The following is a 20,207-nucleotide window of genomic DNA, read 5'->3' on the forward strand; positions in this document are numbered from 1 at the left end:
TATCTTTTGATAGCTGGGCACCATCAGCTTTCTTCACCACATTTGCTTATGCACCCATTTTGTCTTCAGCAATTGTGTCGGGAAGCTGAGCATCACAGAATGCCAGGTTATTAGACCAAAGTGTTCTTGCATTGAGGGACTGTATCTATGTTTTAGACCAATGCCTTCAGTGAAGCTTGGACTTCTTTCTTCAATGCCATTGGTTCTTGACCAAATGCTGCCTCCTATAATGGGTGAACACTGACCAACTCTTTTTGGTATGGTTACTCTGTATATTCTTTCCATTTTCCTTTTATACTTCCTAAGACTTTCAATATATTTCTCATAGAATCCTTTAATATTGCAACTTGAGGATTCAATTTTCTCTTCAGTTCTTTCAGCTTAAGAAATGCCGAGTGTCTTCTCTGTTGGTTTCCCAATTCTAGGTCTTTGCACATTTCATTTTAATATTAAGCTTTGTGTTCTAGAGGCCCCTTTTGCTTCACCTATTCAGATAATTTAGTTCATTTATTTTACTTGCCTTAGCTATTCTATGTTCAGTTTCAGTCTCTTCTGATACCCATATGGTCTTTTTCATTTCTCCTGTCTTTTTAATGATCTTTTGTTTTCTTCACTTTTGATGTTCCTTATATCATCTTACAACTTGTCTGGTCTAAGGTCATTAGTATTAAATACATCAAACATATTCTTGAGGTGGTCCGAAAAGCAGGTGGAAAATACTCAAGGTAATATTTTGACTGCTGTGGATTTGTTTTCATTTTCTTCTGCTTCAACTTGCTTGAATTTTCATATGAGCAACTGATGGTTGTTCCTCAGTTGGCCCCTTTCTTTGCTCTGACAGATACTAAACTTTTTGTCCTTTTTCTACAAATGTAGTCAACTTGATTTCAGTGTATTCCACATGGATCATAACTAGTTGTATTGTAGGGAACAAGGTATTTGCAATGAATAGGTTCTTGGTCTTGCAAACGTCTATCATAATATCTGTTGTCATTCCTATTACCAAGAACATATTTTCCAGCTACTGATTCTTCTTATTTATTTCCAGCTTCCCCATTCTAATCACCGGTAATTATCAATGAGTCTTGATTTCATGTTTGAAAACTTTCAGACTGCATATATTGATAAAAATCTTTAATTTCTTCCTCTGTGGCTTTAGTGGTTGTGTGTATATCTGAAAAACATTCACATTAACTGGCCTTATTTTTAGGCAAATGGGTATTATATCCATACAATGGAATACTATTCAGTCGTAAAGATGTTCTGATATGTGCTACAGCACAGCTGAACCTTGAACAAATGTTAAGTGAACTAAGGCAGACAAAAAACGACAAATATTGTATCATCCCACTTATATAAAATATCTAAATATCTTATTGCATAGAGACAGAAGTTTATTAGTATTTAGTCACCAGGGAAATTGAACAATTACTGCTGAAGGGATGCTCAGTTTATTTGAGGTGATCAAAAATTATTAGAAAAAGTGGTAGCTGCACAGGATGGACATCACTGAATTCTACAGGCAAAAATGGTTAATATGGCAAAATGGGTGTTTTATCATGTACACACAAAAAGCCATTTACTGACATCATCAATTACAATTCAGATAACCTAATGAACTGTGAGCAACTAAATTATGGAGTTCCTTGGTGACACTGGGGGTTAGCTATCAAGTTACAAACGGCAAGGTCAGAACTTCAAAGAGTCCAGCTTCTCTCATAAACATTTACTGTCTCAAAAACCACAGATAGTGTTTAGGTGACTGGCTATTAACTCAATGGCAGAGTGTTTGGTTTGGTGTCCTTACCCTAAAGGCACTTTTAATTTCAAAGAGAACATACTAATGTAGAACACCCTATTAATATATAAACAAAATTAGTAGTGCAAACATCAAGATCCTTGTACTTACCAATCAAGCTTGCTGTGCAAAATATTCGACCACTTTTTTCCAGAATTTCATGGAATTTCAATTGACATGCTGCAATGGTTTCATATTCCGTGCTGTAAGCTTGGTGCACCTCAAGAGCGACAGTATTCTTCTGAATATATTGCAAGAATAAGTCATTCACATGGACAAGATACTGAGAAGTAAAACTGTACTCTGGGTGAAGGCCCTGCACTAGAGGAGTTGTCTGTAGTTCAAAATCATAGAAAGCGTAGGTGCAGAAGGTGACAGGCTCGTTATCTCCAGATGCCTGGAAAACTTCTGCAGAAAAGGTTATTTTGTTGATGTGGATTTCAAATAGGTTTTCACCTCTTTCTAAGTGGATGGTTTCATCAAATTCATCCACAGAGTCATCTGGCGTGATTTCTGGCTTAAATTTGTATTGTTTGGTGCCATATGCAATATCCTTTAATTGTGCTGCAAGAGAAGATACAGTTTAGAGATTTTAAAATATTGACACATGAAGATACAAACTGGTATTTGAAATGGTAGTAAGTTGGCATGGGTTCTTTTGTGAATCGTCTTAATCTTAAACTCTCTAACTACATACTACTTTTCTGTTTATAATATTGTACAAAACAGGAATATACCGTTGATTTTGGCATCACTCACTTACTTAACAATTATGTTGCAATAAGAAAAGAACCTATGACGGAGTAGCCGAGTTTAAGCAAATACCTGGATATTTACCTACACCTCAGCCTCTGTAGTTTCCCTTACCTTCTCTCCTATAAAGTGAAATTCTTTACACTGGCTACTACCCTTCCGCACATAAGATATATATTTTTCTACTTCTGGAGGTGATAGTTATGTTTATTATCTGGGCTGTGGTGCTGGTTTCACATATGCCCAAACTGATGAAATTGTAGTTTAAACACGGACAGTTAAAGAATTTAAACTATACTGCTATAAAATTATTTTTTTTAGTTGAGACTTAATACTAAAATATCTTGTCATTCCAGATTTCAATCACTGCAAATAGAATTTTACAATTGCTACCACAATCAGTTTCCAAGCATTCTGTTTCTAAATGGGCTCCTCGATGTCATCTCCCTCTTTTACCCCTCACCAGCATGGCCCCTCCCTCCCCACAAACCCCTTATTCTACTTGGTGTCCCTCTAGGTTAATCAATCCTGGGTCTATAAAACTTGTTATTTAAAAAGAATTCCTTTCTTTTTTACCCCCTTACTTTTATTGGGGGCCCTTACATCTCTTATCACAATCCATACATTCATCAAGTGGGTCAAGCACATTTGCACATATGCCACCATCATTTTCAAAGCATTCTCTTCTCAATTGAGCCCCTGATATCAGCTCCCCATTTCTTCCCCCTCCCTCCCCTGAAATATATCCCTTTCTAGATAAAATTTCCCCCCTTATTTCATACCCAAATTTCTAGAGAGAGTATACTTGTTATATCCAGTTCCTCATCTAACAGACACGCTTTGATCTGCTGCAAACTGCATCTGCCTTACTTTTTATGTGAAAATAATCCAGAGTGGGCTTGTAATAACATTTAGATGCAAGATCCAAGGGATTGAGGTTAGCACATCACTTGATTCCTTTGCTTCACCTTCTCATTTGAAGACTTCTGCTCTACTCTGCATCTGTGGCCCTCCCTTCCCGTTTTTTCCAACTACCCCTTTTTTTCGTTCTTTTAGAGTTTAGCTTTCTGTGCTAATGTACTGCACTGTTTTTGGTCTTCTTAGCTTACAGATTCATCTAGGTTATCTCATCCACTTTTATGATTTCTGCTACTATCAATATGTTGAAGATTTTGATATTGCTATTTTTAATTCATATATCTTCCTCAACCCCAAACCCTCATGTCTAATGGCTTACAGAACAAATTTACCTAAAGATCCCCGAAAGGAAGCCGTATTTAGCGTGTCTAGAACAGACAGTATCATCTTGTCTTCTAGCTATTCCTGAGCTCTGAGGCTTAGGTGCTCCACTCATCTAGTTGCCGAGTACCCTAGAGTCTTCTTTTGATTTCACTCTCCTTATTTCTATAAACTTTTTAACTCTATTTCCTAAGTCTTTATCAAATTTGTCCGTTTTCTCCATCTCCTCTATGGCTTATTACTCCCAGTGTTTACTTTATAGAACCCAATTGGCTCCCCACCCTTTTATCTTACCCATTCTTCTCAATACCCAGCAGCATAATCTCAAAAGTGCAATTCTCAGTTTATCACTGCATACCTTAAGAACCCTTGAGTTGGTCTACAGGCTTCTAAGTTTCCTAGTTTTCAAGGTGGTCCACTGGGCCTTCAGGATTTGGTCATTGACCTTCATGAATTGGTTAAATCCAGCCTTATCTCTAGGCTCTGTTACCTATTATCCCTCAGTTCCAATACAGGGACAGGTCTAGGGCAGTGTCTTAGGGATACCACAGTGCTTCACACTTAGGTATTTTTATCTGCCTCACTTTACTCTATGGAGTGTCTGTTATTACTTTTACTTAATGGTGAATTCTTCCATCTTAAAAGATTCTATGCCTACTATGTGAAGTCTTTCCTGAATCATCAAGTAGACATATTGTTGTTATTTTAAGTAGCTTTGAGTCAATTCCAACAGCATAGCAACCCTATGCACATCATAACAAAACACATGGTCCCGCACCATCCTAATTGTTCATATGATTAATCCCACTGTTGCAGCCATTGTGTCCATCCATCTTGCTGAGGGTCTTCCTTTTTTTTTTCACTGCCTCTCCACTTTACTGATCACGTCCTTCTCCAAGGACTGGTCTCTGCTGACAGTAGTTCCAAAGTATGCATGATGAAGTCTTGCCATCCTTGCCCCTAAAGAACACTCTGGCCGTACTTCTTCCAAGACTGATCAGTTTTTCCTTTTAGCAGTCTATGATACTTTCGATATTCTTCTCCAGCACTACAATTCAAATGCATTCATTCTTCTCTGGCTTTCCTTGTTCAATGTCCAACTTTCATATGCATAAGAAGCAATGGGAAATCCCATGGCTTGGATGAGCACCGTAGTCTTCAAAGTAACATCCCTACTTTTTAATACTCTGAAGAGGTCTCTTGCATCAGATTTTCCTAATGCAATGAACAAAGGCTTGGTTTGGTGATAGGGCTGAGCAAGATGAATCTTAGAAAGAGTAACTAGACTAGTTTGGCTGAGGTGCATAGATTGCTTAGGGAATAAAAACAACAACTAAGGTGGTAAATTTGGATTTGTGATCCTTATGCCTGCAACAGTGAAGTGAAAAAGCAGTAGGCAATTACAAACAATTCTCTAGTACCAAAAAAGCAAAAAATATGTCTTTTTGGTAGATGATTATAGCTATGAATTAGAAAAAACAAAGCAAAAAGAAATCGTGAGTGTAGATTTGGGTGATATTTTCAACTGCTATAAAATCCATTTCTTTGGTTACTGTGAACAAATAATTTTGCATATCGTACCTTCTAGTTTCTGGATGCGTGCAGCCCTGATATCAAGAAGATGAACATACTGTTCTACTTTGAGTTCATAATCTTGCTGTAAATTTTCCATCTTTTGGGTCACTGCCTCAACTTCCATCTAAAAAGTAAGAGATATAACATGTTTCAATACCTATGATTTGTTCCGTTTTCATTTTTCAAGGTGAACATGATCCAGGCATTTTCTCGATCCTAGGGATTCCAGGAGTGTAAACTCTGGTTCCTGACAGCAAATAGCTTATAGGTTAGAAAATTATGCTTGGCAATGGCCACGAATAAAGTATATTAAAAAGCACAAAAACAACAATAACTCTGGATTCTCACTTAGGAAGATGGTTTTCTCTCTGGTTAAAAGCTAATAATGTGGTACGGCAGAATCTCTGGCTACCCACAACCAATCCGCAGAATGTGCTAATAAAGGTCAATTCACTGCTACTCTTAGTTCCTTACAATCCGTGACTGAAAACAAAAACATTTGATTTTAAACTATTTATTCTGCATACCTAGTTTTAAGGCTGAATTCCAGAGCTATGATTAAACAATATAAACTATACCAGATAATACATGCACATTCTTAGAAAAGTAGCATCAGCGGGATTATTTTAAGAAATTTATTTTCTTGATGTTGGGGGGTATTACATCACCTGATAATCCTTATTAATTTTATGTTGCATAATTAGCATGTTCCTGGTTTTTTCCAGTTCTTGTACAGTTTCTGCATGAGTTGCTTGCAGCTCTCTCATGGAATGCTCCAGATCTTTATTATTTTTGTCTACTTTCTCTAAAAATAAAAGGTCTCCATTTTTTTGCTCTTTTTGGGCCTAAAACAAAAATATGCTTTATTACTGAAACAAGAATTCTAGTTTATGGTCATGTGAAGATAGCTACAGCAAGGAAAAAAAATCATTAATTTAAAACAGATATATTTACATTTCTCCATGAAGAATAAATAGAGCTGCCCTGATATGGAAAATATAATTGGATAGACTATGAAACAATTACAGAAAAAAATTCATAACATGCAAGAGGAGTCTATACTTATATTTCTTCATTTGATTAAAATAAATATTGAAATGCATGTGTGTTCTTATAAATAATAAAGTATCCTGGAACTCGGAGGTATTTTCTTATTACATTTATAATTCAATATTTTACTTAACAGAAGTGCACAAAGTTTTCATGGGTTGATTAGTTTTATAGTGAGGCATATAAAAGTAAGATGTTTAATACTGGTAGAGAAAGTGCTCTGAAAAGAGTTTTGAGGCCTCTTAATGTAATTTTGATGTCATTATGAAATATGTATATGGTAAATGTCACTTGAGCATTTTCTTGAGTGTTGGTAGTTGAAATTGACATGTGTACATGCATATAATTAAAAGATGCAGAAAATACACAAATAATATAGTCTCTAAGTATAAGGGATTAGAGTCCTTATTATACGAAAACAGTTATATGCAGATATGAAATTCACTGTGAAGTTCAGAAAGCTACCTTTATAAGCAGGAGAGCTTCGCTCAATTCATCAACATTAATATCACTCTCCTGCAATAAATAAAGTGAAAGCTTGCAATTAGATATTTAGGGCAAGTACAAGAGGCAGTTCAACTATTCAGAACATAAGCTGCCTGATACCATAAAATAATAGAAAGTAATAAATTTGCATTATTTTGCTTTGCAGTATACTGTTTCCTAAAATGTTTAGATAAAAATTTTGAGTTTGTTTCGTAAAGAGGACACTAATTTACCTTGTTAAAAAATTTCATTCGGTTTTTAAGTTCATCAAGTTGTTGCTTTTGTTCCAGATATTGTAACTGTAGTTCTCTATTCTCTTGAATGAGTTTTTCATTTTGATCTTAAAAACAAAGTCAACATATTTAGAAAGGAAAGTGGAAAGTAAGTGGATGGATTCATGTTAAATTAATTTAATTCCTGATATACATCAAGTTTGAACTAGTGCTGCTCTGGTCGGAGAGGAAATTGAGCTAGCACCTACACAAAGGCAGCAGGGAAATGGGAAACGAGCAAACACTATCATGTGTCTACCATATGATTTGCTGGCTTATCAAAAATTCAAGATTTAAAGTCATAGTATTTATATAAGGAAACTGTGGCCTCTGGGACTTCAAAGGAACGTTCTATTTAAAATAAAAAAATATGTTTCTAAATTATGATTTTTACTTACTTAGTAAGGGTCCTGAAAGGCATGCAAAGAAAAATTGTCTTTTAGTATTTTAATTGGCTCCCTTGACTTTTCTTTTCCAAATTTAACATGAAGTCTTTGTGTTTGAACAAGATCATTTATCTGCTAAATAAACTCTGCTCCCATAATTTCAATCCACCACACTTTAAACCAACCACAGTTTTAACAAATTTGTTAGGGTAGGCAAAAAGAAGTGGATTCTGGACCTGTACATGGTAATAATAATAATTCACACGTTCTTTATTCACTCAGTTCAGCTATTAGTTACTAGCATGCTCACATAAAGTTATTGGTAGAGATTAAGCTGGACTCCACAGGCCCAGGCGCCCACTTACTGTGGCTGACACGAGAGGAGAGCATGGAAGCTAGCACACCCATGAGGCAATTGAGAGCTTAGGTGACACAGTTAAGGTGCCTGGCTGCTTGGACACTTTATGGGATAGTTCTACTGTGTTCCATAGGGTAACTGTGAGTTGGAATTGACATGTTAAACACGTTTAACCTAAAAACAAAACAAAACTAACTGCTAGCTAATAAGTCAAGGTTCTTTAGTCCGGTGTTTCTCAGTGTACTCTTCACTAGAGTTCATGGTGGTGGTCGAGCCACCTCTTGTCAGCTCCCAATAGACCAACTCTAAATAAGCCATCATCTAAAATGCCTCCAGTGATTTCATCCCCCTCTCAAAGATAAATGTTTATCATAAGACCTCCATCACTCGACCATTGTTTTCCTTCTTAAAAAATGAAAATAAGTAATACACTTGCCAAGAACTCTTTTACATAAATATATTTGCAAGCTGACTGCACCTTATGCAAAAATGTATTTCTGATTTTATAATGCTTTACATTCCCAAGTTACAGCTATTGAATATAAGTAAAAATGTTAAAATTATACAGCTAAAAAAAAATCCCAAAACATTAAATTTGGATGTTTATAATGTTGCATATTTCCTGGCAAGCTAAAACATAAAACAATTTGTGATCCTAGTATATACAGAGGCATTTTTTAGAGACATTTTAATATTAAATATTTTAACATTTTTAACTTATGGATAAAAAAATTATCTTAGAGTATAAATTGCTACTGTTCAATGACTCAAAGGAAAGAATTTTCAAATGTGAATATTTGGTAGTTTTGAAGGCAATGATCAGATATTTGTCTTTAAGCTAAAAATTTTGATGATTAATAATTATGAATTGTTAGGAGGTAATTGATTTTGGCTAGAGAGCAGAATAAGAAGATTGCTCTTTTATTTCATGTTGATTAGGTTCAAACAACAGCTAGATAAAATGATGAGGTAACAAAACACACGGTGAATGCAGTTAGAAATATGTAAAACAAAGGCTCTTGAGGTAGTAGCCATTCATTAACTGTCCAGTAAACCTTTTCAAGGGCTCTAAGTGTGAGCGGAGGAACCCTGATGGTGCGGCGGTTACGTAGCTGGCTGTTAACTGAAAGGTCAGTAGTTCAAACCTATCAGCTGCTCTGCAGGAGGAAGATGAGGTAGTCTGTTCTGACAGATACTACTACCTTGGACACTCTATAGGACAATTGTCATTCTGTCCTATAGATGGAACTGACTTGACAGCAGCAGGCTTTTGGCAAAGGTGAGCTAAAGTGTAAAGGACATGATAGCCGAATCATCAGCTATACCCCTTGTATTTTGATTATTGATCCTTTGCTTCAGTTTTTCTATCCTTAAAAAATCCAGAACAGGCTTCCTAAAAACAATATGCTAATAGGTATAAACTTATTCAAATATTTCCATCCTTTACTGATTTATAGTTTAATAGCAACGACCCTGTTTTACTGGTATTTTTAAAATAGGGTGTGTGTCATTAGTGGGAAAATATGTTGTCATTCCTGAATACCAGTAAGATTCTGTTCTGAATTTCATGTAGAATACGAAAACACACACACACACACACACACACACACACACACACACACACACAATTCTTTTTCTTTCTTTCTCAAACTTTATTGAGGACATAACCCCTGGGTCTTGAGCTATACTGAGACACCACAGTTCAAAGAGGAAATAGATTTCCTGAAGTACAGTATGAAAAATCAAAGCACCCTGTATAAGATGAAAAAAATAACCTCCTTACCTTATGATTTGACAAAAAGCAGGTTAAGCTAAACAGAATTTTATTCAAATGACATAACATTTCACTCTTTTAAAATTATGTTCTTCTAGCACACGATTAATAAGCAGAGTGCAGAGAACAATCTAACTAAACAATTTTCAGAACGCCTTTGTGCTAATATCTTCAGCTGTGATCAATATAACCATATGCATTATGCTGAATTATGCCTTTCAGCTAAAGATAGAAAGGAACTTTCAAAAGCAGGGCATTAAACACATGCAGTTAATTTAAGCGTTAACCAAATGCAAACTGAATTTACATATCCTTCCCCCACATATTCACACAATCTGAAACTAATTTGTACCTTGAATAAAGAGGTGAATATTCTCTAAAAATAATTTGCTAGTCAGATGAATGACTACAAGAAGCCGGGAAACATCTTCTGGCAAAGAACACTTGATACGTGAAAAGGTAAATGTGTGAAGGAACTTCAAAATAACACTGAATTATTTCAAGATTGGTAATACAAAAAGGAACTTTCTAAATAAAAGATTTCCTTGAAGAGGCAATTTTTAATTCTTTATTTAGCATTTCCCTGGAAAAGAGCTAAAGGCTGTAATATTTTTGCTATGATCTATTGTAATACTTTCACACAGAAATGAAAACTTAAATCCACTGGTACATTTCAAGTTACTGAAACAAAAATAAGTTTGTGAAATAAAAGTAGCATTAAATAAAGGCAGTTTATATTTTAGCGAATTTTAAGAAAATAAGTAAATGTAAAATATTTATGTACAGAGATCTGCTTAGGGTTTTAAAAAATTTAAGCTAATTAAACATTCACCAACAGAAGATTGTTAAATATTAAATGGCATATCTACACACTGGAAAACTATAATAAATATAATACAGATAAATATAATACTCTGAAGGGATATACCTAAAAATATTATCAGTGCTTATCTTTAAAATTGTGAGAATGAGTACTTTTTAAGAATATTTTATTTTTTAATGAACATTTTAAAGTGCTATGCCTAAATTAGTTTTATTTTCCAGAAACTTTCAAAAAAGATATTTGCATTTTATATCAGTCAAAAAGAACCAGTTAAAAATATGAGAAACGAACAAATTAAATTGAAATAGCTTAATAATTGCAGTAAGCAAATATTCTTAACAAGAATATTTAGAATTAATTTAATAGATTAAAAAAAAAACCATTGAGATTTCTGCCACTTAAGAGTTGTCTGAAAGATTGTCCTAAAGATAAGTTTTAGAGTCACATGATGGTATAGGCAGTTTCTTAATATTTAAGGTGACAAAGAAAGCATAGAAATAATAAAGGGTTATTTAGTTTCCTTTTCTGCTCTAGGAACTGGCAATTTAGATATATTTTTGAAAAAGAGGGAGGGAATAGAGAGCCTTTGTACTCTTTCCGTGAACAAGAATTTATTGAGCAATTACTAAGAGAAGGCATCCTGTCATTTATTTAATGATGCACATTAAGATCAAGAACTATCTATCTTTGACATCAAAACTTTTAAATGTCCCCTGACCCAAAATCATGCCATTATACTCAATATATACAATTGTTTATAGAAGAATGCATACATAATCACCATCAGATTTCATCACTGGTTGAATAAATACTGCACTAACGTATTAAGTGGAAATTAAGAATCTATCAATTATAAGATGCATTCCAAATTGAAATGTGAAAAAAAAAGTCCGGCTGAAATGTTAAGATCTGATCACTACTGATAGGCAATCCAATTTCATAGATGTTACAATGTGAAAAGAAATATTCCTTATAGTCAATGAAATATAGCATATACATCAACACATGAAAGTATTAACTATCCAGGTTTTTCATCCCACCCCCCAACTGAATCTGCATTAAATTTTCAAACATTCTCATGCAAATGAATCATAAATGTTCAAAGGGAGCAACTTTAGTACCACAGCACTTAGTTTCTGTAGCACAAGGATACAGACTCAACACTTGAAGCAAATCATTTCTACTGTTGTGCATTTGTGTGTGTATAAATGTGTGCACTACAGGATTCTGATAGCTACTTTAACTATACATGATTCTACATTCAGGAGACAGGAAGGGTGAGATCTGCCATTCATGACATGAGACTTATTAAGGACTATTATTTTAGTGGGGACAATTTGACAATTTTCTTGGTATTTAGGTTTACAGTCACATAGTAGTAGATTTCAGCATCACAATAGAGAGACCTCCCCTGGTTAAGTATCAAATACAGCAAGCAACCACTTCCACCACTCTCCAGATGACTTATTGATCTACCTGTGGGCGATTTCTCCCTATTAAATATATGCTGGATGAGAACACGTTCTTGATTTCATTCATTGCTGCAGCCCCAGAATTTAGAACAGTGTCTAATAAGTGCTCAATAAACACTTAGTAACTGTAAGGAAAGGCTCAGAATTTAGAAAAATTAAAGATAATGTGAATAAGAATAACCTAGAGGGGGGGAAAATAATTCTTTTGATATACAGTCTAGGCTGCCTGAAGAGAAATTTTGAGCACCAATAAATGCATGAAAGAGGATGGCGTTTAACCCAGGCTGTGTCCCGAATATCTAGCAAGGTACCTGGCAAAACAATAGGTACCACCATCAATTCAAATTGCTTCCATGAATAAACATCAGCTGTCTGAAATGAGAGTCGACAGTTATTTTATATGTACCTTTTTCCGTTTTTAATCTGTCAAGGATTTCAGCTTTGTCTGTTAAGTCTGATTTTAAGGCAGTCTCGAGCTGAGCAATCTGCACTTTCAGCTGCTGCTCCTTAAACTTCCACTGCTCTTCATGGGCAGCACTGAAGGCACTGCAAAACACACATGACATGCAAGACAAACTTGGAAATCAGCTTCAACTGAAAATAATACCGAGAGAAGCTTTTAGTGGCACAGAGACCACTGTCATCATGTCTCAGGAATTAAGTAAACATATGCTGGTCTGCTGCTGTTGAAACCAAGGCGCCTTTCTCAGGCTGCGGTTAGGGAACATGAAAGAGTTTGTGGGATGAGCAAAGGAACTGGCCTTAATTTAGAGCTCTAAAGTCAGAAAAGTTGGCAGTGTGCAGCTTTTGTGGGACTAGTAAAGGAATTCAGATACTGTACATACTCCAGAGGAATCCGCAATTCAAACCTCAGCAGCAGCAGACAATGCACACATCCATTCTCTCCCACAGACAAGTCATCTTAACAGAGAAAAGTCACTCTCCACCTGATCTTTTATTTCAGAACCTGAACAAACTTTTTAAGCGTTTAAGAGTTTGTGATAATATGACTAGGTATAAAACACTGGTCACAGAATGGTAGCATATTGTGATAATTCTGCTATTATTTAAAAGTACTGGTAATGTTGTTGTTTTTTCTAAAAATCAAATAGCACTTTTACTTGTAACACATGGTTGGGATGAAAACCAATGCTCAGTGCCTGATAAGAAGGATGAGAGGAGAATTATTACTCCTCAATAAAAGAATTACAGCTTACACCAGGGTGAAAATCTACTAATACACCAACATATTAGAAGAAAGAAGCAATTTTTTAAAATAAACTAAAAGATATGCAGAAAGCATAAAAATTCTTTTAGATCAGTGGTTTCCAAAACAGGTTTTGAAAACACTGCTCTGTATTTCAGCAGAAAATCATTATCTGTGAAGCCTGATATGACTGATAATTATCAGCAGCATTGACATTTCTACTTATTTGAGACCCAGTAAATGAACCCAAAATTTCTAAAATATGATTTTATATTGAAGTAAATGGGAGACAGTTTTGAAAATTCTACTTATTGTGGCTCTTGGCTAGTTTTAAGGTTTAATTCTAAAAAAAACCCTGTTAATTACTCCCCCCCCCCCAACAATAAAAAGATATATTTTTTGGAACTTACACTTTTCTGGTGGGCATATCTTTCCAAATAGCAAAATTATATATTCATTTCACATTTTGAGTATTACGATAAAACTTAAATAATGTGACCCTGAAAATAAGTGGAATTCAAAGCTTTTCTAAGTATATCTGTTTTCTCTCTCATTGTTCTCATTCCACATATGCAACCTTAAAAAGAGAGATGGCTCTGAAATACCAATATTTTAATTAACTTTTATTAGAGGTATAATTATCTAGGCTTAAAAATGAAATCCATATAAAATATATACTCCAAACACTAAAGACAATATTCCTTTCATTTAAAATAAAGAACAAAAAATAAATAAATAAAATAAAGAACAAGTAGTTTTTATTTCTGGGTAAAGTATATATACTGAACACATATACATATATGGATATATGTGAGAGAATATGTACATATATATGCGTGTGTGTCTTGTGTTATTGAAAACATGTACCACTTGGGAAAAAATTAGCATGATGAAATACATATAACTATACATTATATCAGACGCCAAAAATTAGAAACAGTAGTGTTCCAATAGCATTAGTACCAGCAAGAAGATCACCAACAGCTAATCTGGCAGAAACATCAGAAGCTGTATGTGTTTAAATTAAGAACAATTTAGCAGCCTGGTTTCTCTAAACCCACAAATACTAGTGTAAATCAGCATAAGTCAATCTGAATTTAGTCCACTGCTATCTTCCCTCTAAATTTAGGATTACATTCCACTAGAGTTTCATGAGGAATTCCTCTGAAATTTACTGTATTCCTCTATGCTTGGAGCCATCTGTGTAACTATAAATGGCGAGCCACATCTGGCTCCATTTTCTCTGTAAGGGCTGTGTGTATGATTAGATCTGCATATGAGAACAGTCTTTGAGAACTTTTTATTCATAAAAAATGTTTTCATATATTGCCTACAGTGACAACTGAGGCGGGGGGGCGGGCTATAGTTGGTCTTTGTGCACATTTCATTGTTACATTATGTTGCAGGAGTGATAACGATGTCAGTCTGTGGTAGGATGCTCAGGGGCACCTGTGATCACTGGCATGTCCACTTGTAGCCCAGGGTCAGCAGAGTGTATATATACACCCTTGAAAACATACAAGATAAGACAGAAAATTGAAATAAGGCAGAAGAGTTCATCTTCACCCCAGTAATTTTTTCCCTTAAAAAAGAAATTGCATTTAGTCTATTATTCAAGGGCATTCTAATTTGAGAGATGTTGTTAGATACCACTGAGTCAGCTTTGACTCACAGTGACCCTACAGGACAAAGGAGAACTACCCCAAAGGGTTTTCGAAGTTGTAATCTTTCACAAGCAGATTCCAATTCTTATTTTTCTTCCCAAGGAACCTCTGAATAGGTTCAAACCTCCAATCTTTCAGTTAGCAGCTAAGTGTTTAACCATTGTACCAGAGGGCCTGAAAAGAATAAACTCTAAAATCAGTCAAAAGAAATCCACAGGGACTTTAGTTAAGGCTCAACTAACTGAAGTTCCTGTGAATGTCTTCTTGATGATTTAGAGTGGCGTAGTGGTTATGTTTTGGTCTGTGGTCTGCATGGTGGGCAGTTCGAAACCACCAGCAGCTCTGCAGGAGAAAGACTGGGCCTTCTACACTCTTAAAACAATTACAGTCTCGGAACCTACAGGGAATTGCTATGAGTCTGGATTATTTACTTATTATTTAATTTAAGTGAAAATTAAATACATGTTTACATAAAGATAGTCCACTCTCTTAAGGTCAAATGATGCCCGAAATGACACAAGAGTTTGATTTCTGTGAAGAGTGAAGTGCTCGTATTTGATTGAAGGGCCTCTGATGAGTCTAAAGAGACTGCAGAGCACACCCTATTTTTAAAAAGTGTGTCACATGAAAAAAAATGAGACTTTTTGTAACGGAAAGTGGATTATGGTGTATGTAGTTAGGTTAGTTTCTTACACCATATTAACCGTATATACTTGTGTATAAGCTGAGTTTTCCAGCATATTTTTAATGCTGTTTTTGTGGTAAAATTAGGTGCCTTGGCTGATATTCACGTCAGTTTATACTCGAGTATGTACAGTAATCTCTTTTTTGATCCATTTTAAAGTTGTTCTAGTTTTTATTATTTTGTTTTCTTTCTAACTAGGATATTTATTTCTTATTTTGTTGTTCTTACCTTTGCTTTTTTGTTTGTGTGTCTTATGGTCTATGTAATCCAGGATGGGTGATCTATAGAGACACTAACTGTATTAATAGTTCTTTGGAGGTGCAGTAGGGGACATTGGGGTGAATTGGAGAGCTAAAAACAAGGAGTACAAGAAAAAAGAAAATGCTCTGAAATTGACTGTGGTAATGACTGTACAACTCTTGATATGATTGAATTGTTGAACTGTATGTTTATAAAAAATATATTTTAGCAACACCAAAAAACTAAAATGAAACTTTTTTCTTATCACTGTTTCTCATGGAGTTAACAATTTAAAACGACCTTCAACAGACTTTCTGGGCCCAAACTCAAATAAACTCAATCAGGATTGACTGGCAGAGTGATGAAACCTATATTTTAATACGTTTTTAGATTATTCGTATACATTATAGTTGAAGGATCATTATCTGTAACAATCCCATGGCCCTAAAACTGTATTAACTCTAAAGAAGGGGGAGAGATGTGCAATGATCTAGCATACAGTTTCTCTCTGCTCAAATATCAAAACCAAAAACCCACCTCACTAGCACTGAGTGGACTCCTATTCATAGCAACCTGTAGAACACAGTGAAACGTGTCCCTTTTGGGTTTGGGAGGAGGTGATCTTCACTGAGTAGAATGGCTAATGTGTTTGAACCACCAACTTTGCAGGTAACAGCCCAACACACAATACAATATGCCAGCAAGTGCTCTTCCTTCATCAAACAGAAAGATTTAACTGCAAGAAATCTATTTTGAACCTTTAAATTTCATAAATAACTATATTCTTTATTGGCATTGTATCAAAAATGCTTTAGCATATTAAAAACAGCTCATGCCAAATACTAACATGAGGGTTTGTCTCACCAGATGATTCTCTAATATGTCATATTTCAAGTAATAAACACACTCAGAATTTCATTTGAAAAAGATGAGATGCAATGCAAATCATATTTTCCCCCTGAAAACCAGCCAATTTTCAATAATAAACAAATACTCCCCTTTTAAAAACATTCTATCATCTGACTAACCAACAGGGAGTATGTGCAGTGCCTGAGGACTACTGGCTGTTGTCAATGATGCATAACAATGTCCTGAAACACCAAAGCTCTAAGGATTCTTTGGGATGATGCCTTTCGTAGGGTTTCTTCAATGATTCTTAAAACATACTACATACCTGCCTGTGTTTTTTATTATATATATTTGCTATATGCTGAATTATAATGACATTAAATGTTCTGACATTCATTATACACATCTAATTCCATACACCTCACACAAACTTCAAACAGAAGTAGCATAATGAGGCCTCTGTTTTTGCTGTGATAGAAAACAATAATAGCTCAAGCACAAAAACATTAAACAAAAAACCTCTAAAGCTAGATTTACACTCTAGTAAATAATAGTTTTCCTATATGGAAAGATAAAATTTTTATGACGATAATGGAAATATGAATGAATTCCAACTTTCCCAAAATTCCATTTGGGACATACTCCCTGTCAGGTTTGATGCTTTCTATTCTAACAAGGTATGTTGAGAAAATTTTGAAAATGGAAAAAAATAGTAACTCAAGAAGTAATGGTTAGATGATACTTTTTTTTCATTTACAGTAATAAATAATTTGAAACTACAAGCTGGTAAAGATCAATATCAATCAATAAAAATTCCCTACTGTTCCATTATTGCATGAATGTTTCCCTTTCACACAGACAATTTCCAGTGCAATTTCTTCTCTTAAGAAGTAGTGAAGCATAGGGGTAAAAAAAACAAGTTTTGAGCCCAAAAGGGATGGCAAAGGACTGAAGTCTTGGCAATGCCATGTGAATCTACTCGTCTATTTATTTTTTTGAGTCTCAATTCCCTCATGTATAAAATGTGGGGATAAAATAAGGTGCAATCTGATCTGTATACTGACATTTTACTTTGTCAAACACAATTATTACTCACATATATGCTAGTATAGATCAATACTTTATTCCATAGGGAGCATAATATAAAACAGGAACCACTAATAATTAGTAATAAATACTGTAGATAAAATTAATCAGGGCTGAAGAAATGGGGTTGGGGGTTAGGGTGGGGAATCAGCATAAAATAATGGAGACCAAATGATCTGTGTAAATGGGTTGAAGACCAATCCCACATGAATATTTTAGTTAGTCTACTCTTGCTGGGGAATCCAAAATATTATTTTAAGTGGCATCTGAACTTGCAGTCAGTAACTCTTAATGTAAGGAGAGCAAACAGCTGTGCCCTGGTAGTGTAGTGGGTTACATACTGGGCTGAGGTTTGTATGGTCAGCAGTTCGAAACCACCAAAGTTCTGAGGGAGAAAGACTGGACTTTCTACTCCCATAAACAGTTAGTCTCGGAAACCCACGAGGGGTCACTATGAGCCCGCATGGACTTGATGGCAGTGAATTTGGTTTGGTTTGGTGCAAAGGCAGTTAATACTACTAGTAGGTAAACAACAGAGGTGACAGAATAATGCTGAACATTAATTTAGAAATCTTTTCAAAGTAAACCAAAAAAAAGCCTATCCCCACATTCTTGGCTATAATTTGTTTAAATTAGAAAATTAAAAAATTTAATTAAAACATCTATCTTTAGCTCAGATGATGATTTTATGATGTTCTACTGTCTGAACAATATAAGCAACTGTTGAACATTAGCTGTAACATTTTAACATACTCGGAATTTTCTTTGATATAAACATATATTAATAATATACATAAAGATGTTCATATTCATAAAGATGTGAAAATGTATATACTTGCAGATATCTGTATTACTTGATCAAATTTAGCTTTGGAGTAGAATTTAATTTCTAACATTACCAGAAGGGGCAAATTTCTAAATACCATAATTATGAAGCATATTAGGGGGAAAAAATGGAAGCAGTTTAAAGAAAGTTATCTTGATATAAAGATGCTCGTGCTTCTCTTGATATAATGAACAGACTCACGTTGTAAGCCAACACCTTAGCATTCCCTCAATAAAACCTCTCTGCTAACAGGCAGGGTAGTTCAGTGGAAGACAGCTAGTCCTGCCAAGACTAAGAGAGACTCTATTAGTCATAGTTTTAAGACCTTACTTAGACAAGTTATTTAAACCGATTTTACCTTCCTTGTCTATAAAATGGACATTCAAAATATCTACATGTTAAGGTTTTATGAGGAATTTATAATAATGTATACAGAGTATCTAGCATAGTGCCTATTAGCTTTATGTACAGCTGTTATTTGCAGCAAAGGTAAATCGTTTTCTTAGTAGTGATAGAATACTGCTCCCATTAAAGAACTTAATAGGAATACCTAAAAAGAGTGCTTCAGTTTCTGTTATTACACAGAGAAAGGGAGGGATGTGGGGGAGTGAGTGAGAGAGAGAGAGAGAGAGAGAGAGAGAGAGAGAGAGAGAGAAATGTAGGGGTTTATTCCAAACTAAATGAGTTTAAACATGTCTCTGCGATTGGAGATGGCGGCACATAAGTTCTCTCTGTAATACACTTAGGTCTCATTACACTTCCTCTCATTGAGTCAATGCCAACTCACAGTGACTCGACAGGACAGGGAAGAATTGCCCCTGTGAGGTTCTGAGACTATAACTATCTGGGAGTAGAAAGCCCCTTTTCCCACAGAGCAGCTGGTAGTTTTGAACTTCTGAACTTGAAGTTAGCTGCCCAATGTGGAATCAGTATAACACCAGGCCTCCATTAAGTCTCATTAAAGTACCTTAAAAAAGTGATTTAAAAAAAAGTGATAATAAAAAAGTGTTGCTCAAAGATCAGCTAGTTCAAAAGTTGACTTTCTGTCATTTTGATGCATTTCTTTTTCCTCAATGAAAATTACAGAAGCTGTTCATATTTACCTCTTACCATTTTGCTGACTTTAATTTAATTTCTCCTAAGCCTTCTATTCTTGAATTCTCTGTGTGATATACCTATCTCTATGTATCTATGCGAATTTGACGCGAACATAAACTGAGTACTAATCCCAGTAAATCTGTTTCATTCATGAAAGCATTACTTCAGTAACACATATAAAGGTTCTTAGCAAGTAAACATCAAACGTAAAGACAATGCAGACTGATCTAGAGAGAGGTATATAAGAAAGGTCTGTAAACCTAATTAAACAAGACTGAAGCTAATGAAGATGATTTTAGGGAATGAATCATAACCGGGGAAGAGTCTCAGAAACACTGATGTCATCCAGAAAACAAGGGCAATCCAAGGGGTCCCCTGGGCTGCTTAATTTCAAGGCAGTGAGGTCAACTCAGAAGGTTATCGAGATTGTTTTTCAGATTTAAAAGGCATCATCATTATTGATAGATTTTACCAAAGGAGAGGATGATCATGTGGCTTATTATGATAAAGTTTTAAGGAAACTTAAAAATTGAACTGAGGAATTATTTTTCATCACGACAATGTAC

The 20,207-nt window shown here is 34.9% G+C and overlaps 1 protein-coding gene across 2 annotated transcripts in view; it reads right to left on the bottom strand.

Moving 5' to 3' along the window:
- The window catches only part of RPGRIP1L (RPGRIP1 like), a 123,485-nt gene that overhangs the window by 68,288 nt on the left and 34,990 nt on the right, over nucleotides 1-20,207 (bottom strand). For both annotated transcript variants that reach the window (XR_006680409.1, XM_004704667.2), the window contains exons 9-14: nucleotides 12,393-12,532; nucleotides 7,135-7,241; nucleotides 6,881-6,931; nucleotides 6,034-6,210; nucleotides 5,372-5,489; nucleotides 1,910-2,362 (exon numbers count right to left, since the gene is read on the bottom strand). Coding sequence is in view for 1 of the 2 variants with exons in the window: in XM_004704667.2 (XP_004704724.1) it covers nucleotides 1,910-2,362; nucleotides 5,372-5,489; nucleotides 6,034-6,210; nucleotides 6,881-6,931; nucleotides 7,135-7,241; nucleotides 12,393-12,532 (1,046 nt within the window). In the remaining variant the exon portion in view is untranslated. The remainder of the gene's footprint in view (nucleotides 1-1,909; nucleotides 2,363-5,371; nucleotides 5,490-6,033; nucleotides 6,211-6,880; nucleotides 6,932-7,134; nucleotides 7,242-12,392; nucleotides 12,533-20,207) is intronic.

This window comes from Echinops telfairi, unplaced genomic scaffold (assembly GCF_000313985.2).
Source record: "Echinops telfairi isolate 266 unplaced genomic scaffold, ASM31398v2 ScPeMD7_2291;HRSCAF=2852, whole genome shotgun sequence".
NCBI classification, from domain to species: domain Eukaryota; kingdom Metazoa; phylum Chordata; class Mammalia; order Afrosoricida; family Tenrecidae; genus Echinops; species Echinops telfairi.